The 8,847-nt window shown below is 30.1% G+C and overlaps 1 protein-coding gene across 1 annotated transcript; it reads left to right on the forward strand.

The window, feature by feature from the left end:
- The first annotated feature begins 4,072 nt into the window (after positions 1–4,072).
- On the forward strand, positions 4,073–6,862 carry LOC121760258 (LOB domain-containing protein 4-like). The gene is made up of 2 exons (XM_042155905.1): positions 4,073–4,396; positions 6,304–6,862. The coding sequence occupies exons 1-2, from the start codon at positions 4,217–4,219 to the stop codon at positions 6,577–6,579; spliced, it is 456 nt and encodes a 151-aa protein (XP_042011839.1). The 5' UTR covers positions 4,073–4,216; the 3' UTR covers positions 6,580–6,862.
- Positions 6,863–8,847: the final 1,985 nt, after the last annotated feature.

Raw genomic sequence — 8,847 nt, forward strand, 5'->3', positions numbered from 1 at the left:
GGTTACGGTTGATAAATTATAACCCGAAAAAGTAACAACACGTATAGTCCGCACCAAAATAGCTTGACAATCTGAACTATTGGCCCAATTGACATCCCTGAATAGTGTTGATCATTTAAGAGAAACTTTACATTTTTGGATGAAACTATATTTTATGGAAACTTCAAAATGAAAAAATGAGAGGCTATTTTCGTGGATGGAGGAACTGAGGGAGTAGAAGATAAATAGTCAAATTTTAAAACTCCAAATTACTATAATCATTTTTGACATAGATTGTTATTGATAGAACATATTAAAGTAGAAGATAAATTGATCACTCAAATTTTGAAACTATAAGTTACTTTATGGCATATGAATACGCTAATGGGCATATGCAATTTTATACCCTTGATCCAAAAAAAAAAGTTTCGATGATACGAATTTTAATGCAAAATTAATATAATATGATAGAAAAAGAAAAAAAAAATGAAAGATAAAAAAAGAGAAGTAGAACATCGAAAGAAAAAAAGTGAATTTTCATAATAAAAAGTACTCCCTCCATCCTCAAAGAATATGCACTTTGAGTTCAGCACGAATTTTAATGTAGAATTGGTAAAGTAAGAGAGATGTAGAAAGAAAAAGTAATTAAAATATCGTTAGTGGAGAATGAGTATCATCTCATTAGAGAGAAAAGACTTTCCAAAATTAAATAGTGCATATTCTCACAGACTAAAAAGAAAAGAGTGCATATTCTTATAGAACGGATTTGTTTATAGTATAAGAACATGTTTTTTCATGTACTGTGTATTAAGAATTGAATTACACATCATGTCACTGTCACACTAGCGAGACGCAGCATGGATACTCGAACCGAGTTTAATGACAATAGATATATATACCTGTAGAATAGTGAAAAAATTTAAATCGAATGTTTCTACAAACTTCAAACTATAATTTGGACTATTAAATTTCAAGATTTCATGTCAACAAATGATAAATAATGTCAACACAACATCAATCGATTGATAATGTTGACGTTTTGTTGACATTTTCTACGGGCGACGTTATTTGTCATTTATTGGTATTAAATCTTGAAAGCTAATGGTCCATAGTTTGAAGCAGTGTTTTAAAAACTGGACCGGACCGGATTGGCGGTTCGAAAGCGAATCGGCAAGCAGTTCGGTCCGGTTCACCTCTTTAAACCAGTAGCATGTTAAACCGCTGCGAACCCTTTGAACCGGCCAGTTAAACCAATCCAACCGTGAACGGGAAACCGATTTTTACCATTAAATGTCAAGAATTATAAAATTTGTTACTTGGAGGGTTTGAACTCAAAACTACTCGAGAAGACCAATACTGCTACCACTCAACCAAATGAACTTTTGATTCTATTGTAAACATTATATATTCTTATACATGTTTTTTTATCTACGCAAATTTATAATTTATGTGTAATTTTATATTTTCTTTTAAGTATACAATAGTATAGTATTTAATTACAGACTAATTCTTGACATTAATAAAGTATTTTTTTACCAGAACTAACTAACAATTCATGTTTTAATTATATATATGAGATAACTGATATGATCTTTATCTATTTTTATAAAAAAATAGTAACTTTTATCTACACCAATTACATACTCCACTGTCTCATTTAAAATAAAACGTTTTCTTTTTTTTATTGTCCCATAAAAAATGAAATATTTCCTAAAATAGAAACAACTCTATCTCTACTTTTTCATCTCTCTTACTTTACTCTCTCTTCATTAACTCACAAACAATACTATATAAAATCGCGTGCCTATTCCCAAATATTTTATTTTAAGCGGGACGGAGGGAGTATATACTAAAAAAAATTAATTATATTTTATCATTCACCATATTTCATATTTTTATATTTTATAATTTCACATATGTAACTATTTATAGTTAAGATTTAATGTTTTTTTATGTATTTGAAATTATATATTATCATGGCAAAATTTAACATATTTTATATATTATATATTTAATTTTATATATTTATATTTGTAAAACGGTTTGACCAGTAGTTAAACCGGCCCGACTGGTTAAACCATGAATCAGTAGCTTGTCTGTTTACTCACCGGTCCAGTTTTAAAAATATTGATTTGAAGTTTATACGATATATAGAATTTAAATTTAATTACATTGATATAACTAAAATATGTAGCACAATGTAAAGGATTTGCATTTTATTATACGTTTGTATATACCTAATTGTGAATCATGTTGTTTGTGCCAATCACTGATTTCATTATTAAATTAAATATAAAAATAATCTCATAGCACTGGAGATACCAGAAGGTCTGCTGAAATATTTTTATTATTATAACTTCTACTTATATGTACTTTACTAGTATTATATACGAGTAATATTTACTTATTTAATCGGCCATTACCTTTATTAAATAAAATATATACTCCCTAGATTGTAACCTAAATTTAAAATTTTTATATTTTGACATAATTAACCTAGTGTGTCCTAAATTTAATATTTTTATATTAGAGCAATCAAACATAATTACAGAAATACAGTGTAAGTTTAAATTAATGTGGAGAAACGTTTTCTCAGTTAAAAGTATTGTGTTCTACTTTCATTTCATGTTCCATTGTTAATAATTATAAAAATGATTAATTTAGAAACGCAATGACGTAAAATATGTTAAAATTATAGATTGCAATTATAAATCGTAAATTGCGACCTTTAATTATTATAAGAAGCTCCATTATTCGAAGAATGCTACACAAGTAGAAGACGGCATGCAGGCGATCCCATCATTTAGTTTGCCTACACTTTGTCTTTGTGTGCTTTGGTTTAGACATATTTGATGTTAGTAACCCACTTTTCCCTCATTCCGCTACATAAACATAATTAAAAGGACAAGTATTGATTTTACTCGCATATTTAATGAGAACATGAAACTTTCAAGTTCAACCTCGACTCATTCTTCCATCATTCCAACATCTATCACCGTCGGTTTTTCACTGCCAAAACCAATCAAGACAAAATTTAGGATTAGCCCATCAAAATTCCCAATATATTTAGTGTTTTAATAGTGATTTATGTAAGATATGATTTATAATTTTATAAAGAATTGATTATAATTAATGATAAAATAATGACACGAATACAAGCTTTAATTCAAATTGGTTGCTTTAATATTGATTAAGATGAAAGGCTCATCTCCAACTAATATTAAAAACCATGAAAATTTAAAGATTGCATGTGATTCTACAATTAAGAAGAAAAAATATCTAAAAGTTACTTATTTTACATAGGAAAATTTTGACTACGAGATAGGAGTATTGTTTTTTAAAACTTTCTAGCCCAAATAGCTTAATGGGTTACTCCAAAAGGTGAATTTGGGTTAGGGTTGAACGAATAATTCATACATAATAGCTCGCACCTAAATAGCCTGACAATTTGAACGAGTTCACCTGAATCCGAATGGATTAGCCCAATTAACGTCCCTGTCTCTAATGATTTCAAAATAAAATGAAAATACGATTAAAAGTTAAGAGTAAGCTGCACACTACCAGAGAAGAGAAGAGAAGAGCAGTAGCACTTGCACAACCCTTATATTAAATGTAAGCAATTAAACAGGTTGTTAAAGTAATCAATGAAAGCGTGAAGTTTCCCATTGCAACATAAATAAGGAAGGCAAATTAATCAAATTCTGTCCAAAAAATTTGGCATGCTACGTGTTTAAATTTGACAATTTCGAACGTTTTTATCTAGATGGTACTTTTCGTTTGCTACATCATCTATAATTTTCCTTAATTATTAAATTATGGATCAATTGATAAAATATCAAAATTATGATATAATCATTTTTTTTTAAAATAATGGTATTGCCAAGACTTTAACCAAATTTTATGATTTTTTTACAATTTAAGTTGATCCAAGTTAGAAAAAAAATTCCATGATTAGTTGGAATCGCTGGTTTTTAATTTATGATATATACCTAATTATGGTGGAACCCACCCACCCACCCACCCACCCATCTTAATGAATTCAAGTATAAATACATAACACAACACTCTTCAGTGGTGCCGGTATCCACTAAGACCAAAAAGATCCGCCTGCCCTGCATCTAATTATAGTGTTGTGTCACTTTCCTACTTCTTATAAGTATTAGTACTAACTAACAACTACTTCTATCTTATCTCATCACTTCTCAACCAACCACACTTTAGTACACTTGTGATTCTGATGAAGGACAGCAATAGCAGAAAGCAAGGGGCTGCGTCGCCTTGCGCGGCGTGCAAGCTCCTCCGCCGGAGATGCGCAGAAGATTGCGTTTTTGCACCTTATTTTCCGGCAGAGGAGCCACACAAGTTCGCCAGCGTGCATAAGGTCTTTGGCGCTAGCAATGTCAACAAGATGCTCCAGGTTCACTTATATCTTCTTACCTTAGTAGACTTGATAATGATTATGTCTTATTTATATATTCTACGATAACTCTGTCCTAACACAGGACCACATAAGTTATAACATGCATGTAACAAATGCATCAACCACCACCATTCTCCCCTAACATATTTTAACATATACTAAGTATATTTAGTTAAACTAGTGAAATTAAAATAACACTTATTTCAAATTGCAACCCAACTCTTAAAACAGAAAAGATTTCTTAGGTTCAAAAAGTTCATGAGGGAATTCCTATAATTAAAACTATATATATTCTTGAAATTGAGATGGAAGATGTAATGCTGATTTGTTCAATTTATGAAATCAACTGAAGAGGTTATCTACAGATAATTACTTGAAGGATATTTGTCTAGTAACTCTAGTTGTCTAGTGCCTGTGGTATCGTTATTCAAAAGTAATTTAACAGAAGTTAATTAACACTTTAATGATTCTTTCCTTTTTTTTTGTTTTATTTCCTTTTTCAATGAGGGGTTTGAATCGCTTGTACGAATTGGCCCAAGTGACCATGTATAGTTTAAAAGTTGTCAGTACAAATCCTAAAGCAAATCTAGCTACCTTTACTTTATGGAACAAGTTCTATTTTAATACTCCCTCCGTCCCGGGCTACTTGCTCCTTTCCTTTTCGGCACGGAGATTAAGGAATGAGTGTATAGGAAAGTAAAAAATGACGACTGTAGGTGAAAATTTTTACTAAAAATGGAAAGAGTGCAAGTAACTTGGGACGCCCAAAAAGGAAATAAGTGCGAGTAGCTTGGGACGGAGGGAGTATTACCACTACGATGGCAGTTAAAACAGTTTTGTGTAGCCAATATTTCAAATGTTTTAGTCAAAAGGTCATTCTTGAATCTAGTAAGAAAATACTCCGATATGTCTACCTAGAAGTTAATTACTACTACTATTCATATTTCACTACAACAAATATGTCTAGTGACGTAGTTTTAGTGGCACCAAATTTTTTATTTTTCCATCTGTCCGCAAATACGGGTCTCATATCTTCTTTTCGGTCCGTCATCCTTGTTTCATTTACTTTTTACTATATTTAGTAAGAGAGACTCACATTACATTAACTCTACTCACATTTAATTATAAAAACTAACAATAGTACAAAAAAATATTTCATTCTTTTTACACCTACATTCCTCTACACCTTTCAAAACCCGAGTTTAGTCAAAGTGGTACACGTATTTGTGAACATGGCAGTATATTCCAAGAATTTAGTTGGCTTAATTAATCGTTAATTTAGGTATTTTGATGTCTTTTTCTTAACGAAATCACCTTTTTTAGATGCCTCAACTAACGCTCGTGACTTGTGAGTTGTGAGTATGAAGAAAGAAAATGAATACTAGTATAAAAGAAGGCATGCATGGGTGAAACAAATGATTAGTTTGCATACGCATGACTTCTCAATCTTTATTTCTTACATATTTGGAGTATTAGTTATTACCAAGGATTGAATATCAAAAGTATAGTAAAAAGATAAAGAGAAAAGACGCGGCGTCGTCCTTCGTTCTCCTAATTTAAAGTAAACGTGGTTCGCAAAGGATTATTAAAGAATTACATCATGCATAAAGAAAAGGAGAGAAAAAAAATCAAAATTGGTTCGTAAAATAAAAAAAAAGTAAGCAAATGGGGTCCAATAACTAAACCTTTTTTAGTTGTTGAAATTGCCAATTATGTGAAATATTCCAATTTTAGTTCTCCGAAGGGAAAATAGACTTTGTAACCTCTATGCAAAAGATAGACTAGTTAACTTTCATAAATCATAGATCGAACCGTTAATCTAAAAAATCGAATGTTATCGTATAGTTTTGTATCGGCTAAATAATTGGCATGAAAAAATAAACTAACTTTAAAATTGCATACAGGATTTGCCGGAACATCAGAGAGAAGATGCAGTAAGCTCATTGGTGTATGAAGCGAACGCGCGAGTGAGAGATCCAGTCTATGGATGCGTAGGCGCAATATCATCACTGCAACAACAAATTGACGCACTACAAACGCAGCTTGCGCTTGCGCAGGCGGAAGCAGTCCACATGCGCATGCGCCACTACTCTTCTTCAGCCGAATGCGCGTCTCCCTCCACGCGCGGAAGAAGGTCTCACAATCACCACCCCAAGTCGTCTGAATCATTCTGGCATTAGCTTCTCATCTTTCTATGTTGGCATTTTCTTTGATGTTTGCTTCAATTTTGTGTTTTTTTCTTTTATAATTTCTTTTTTTTTATTCGGGCTTCATACATACATACATACATGTCTTGCCTGACAGGGCGAGATGATGATGGCCGCCTCGCCGGTCAGAGTCGGGGTGGTTAACAATATTGTAAATGCGAAAAAAAGGAAAAACATACAATCATAAGGTATAGAGTATACTATAGTTATGCTTGTGGAGTTTGACAATTTTAAAAAAGTTTGTTGTGTCTTTTTATTTAGATTAAGATTGTCTCAATCGTAGCGTTTTGCTTGTTATGTCATTTTATTTTTCGGATTTAATTATAATGATTTTTCACCAATAAGTTAGCAAAGAAAGGTTGTTGGGAACTAACACACGGTAAAAAAACAATAAAGCACACAATAATTAGTTCTGTCAACCAATGCATGTATAATTTCTCATCAGAATATGATGCAGTCTACAATTATATAAGAGAACCTTGTATTAATAGAGTAGATAAATTAAAAAGTAGTGTATGTATATGATAAAAATACATGGCGTTCCATTCAATCTAAAGTCAATTGGTGATAAAAAGAGGGCATACTAGAGTTCTCTCTTTATATAGATGTGAGATATTTTTATAGTTAATTTTATTTCATTTGCCAATAATATAGATTTTTAAACTAAATATTAATTATACTCTATTATATTAAAATAATTAAAATTTATTTTTATTGTAATTATTTAAAAAGAATTAATTTGATAGCGAGACATATGGTAAATGAAATGAGAGTACCAAAAATGAGACATAATCTCATCTGTAAACTTTTTGGTCACTATGTAATATTGTAATTACAAAATGACTAACAAATCTTGACTAATTAATCCATATTAGAATTGATATGAAATTGTACAATATCAAAAGATTAGGTATAATTTTTACAAGATTAGGTACGATATACATGGATGACACTGACATATCGACATATACAAAAGATGAACTTTTTGTAATAAAAGGGATATGTCATCTTTCAAAATAAAAAATAAAAAAGATTATAATTGTTTTGGGATTTAGTCTTTTCCAACCAACCACTGCCAAATCGAAACCTGACAAAAACAAAGAAAAGAATAAAAACGGTGATTAATTATAACCCTCCTCCGGCCTAAAACATAAAAACGTAAATGGCCACATTTGATTAATTTATATGATACAATTAACAAAGCCCAAACATATAGTGGAATGTAATTTAGTTTATGATATGATTTTTAGAAAAGTACTGGGAAAATAATTTATTAAAAAAATCTTAATATAATTTTAAGATTATTTTTTATATGATTATTATTATATTAATAAATACTTTAATTATGATTACGTCAACTAGTTAATTGAGTTATTCTTTTAATTGCTTGATTGATATAATGTCAATGTCCTAACAGATGAAATTAGTTCATTTTTATTTATTGTAATTGCATGTTTAAAGATTATTTGTTGTTTATTTTATACCTATTTTAATTAAATGCAATCGATAATTCTTAAATAACATTGTGTTGTATTCTGCACAATTTCTTAATTTATTAGATTATTTTAAATAAATAAAATCATAAAATATTAGCATTATTGTCATGAGAAAGGTGATAATATGTGGATATCTTTTAGCACTTGTGTATAACAAATTAGCTATTATTCTCTCCCTCCCATAAAAATAGTCTCTTCTATTTTTGGTAGTATTACCTTTGTCCCACTTTGTTTTTTTGGTTTGTCCTAATTAAGATGACTCATTACTAAAAATAAAAACATCTTTATCTCTACTTTATTTTCTCTCTCTACTAATACACAAAATAAAGGTGCATAAAATCTCGTGTCACCCAAGGAACGGGTCATCTTCCTTGGATGGAGGGAGTAACTTTTCTCTCTCTAATAAGGTGGGCTATATTATTCACTAACAATACTTCAATTACTTTTTATTTATATCTTACTCTTACTTTACCAATCGTGTATTAAAAACTGCGTCGTCCTAAATGTCGAATTTTATGGTACATGAGGAGTATATTTTTAGTTTAGTATTTAATTCAAATAAAATATAAAATCATGATTTTCTTAACACGGATAAGTAGCAATATTGTTTGGAATCATATTTTCATTATTTATTTTCTCTGAAATTAGTTTTCCTGTTAATTTTACTTTCTTGCTAAACAAATGTGTCGCGTTATATTGCTAACTCACTCATAAATTTTTAATTATAATTAAATAATAGACATTG

The sequence above is a fragment of the Salvia splendens genome, chromosome 13, assembly GCF_004379255.2.
Source record: "Salvia splendens isolate huo1 chromosome 13, SspV2, whole genome shotgun sequence".
Classification (NCBI taxonomy): Eukaryota; Viridiplantae; Streptophyta; class Magnoliopsida; order Lamiales; family Lamiaceae; genus Salvia; species Salvia splendens.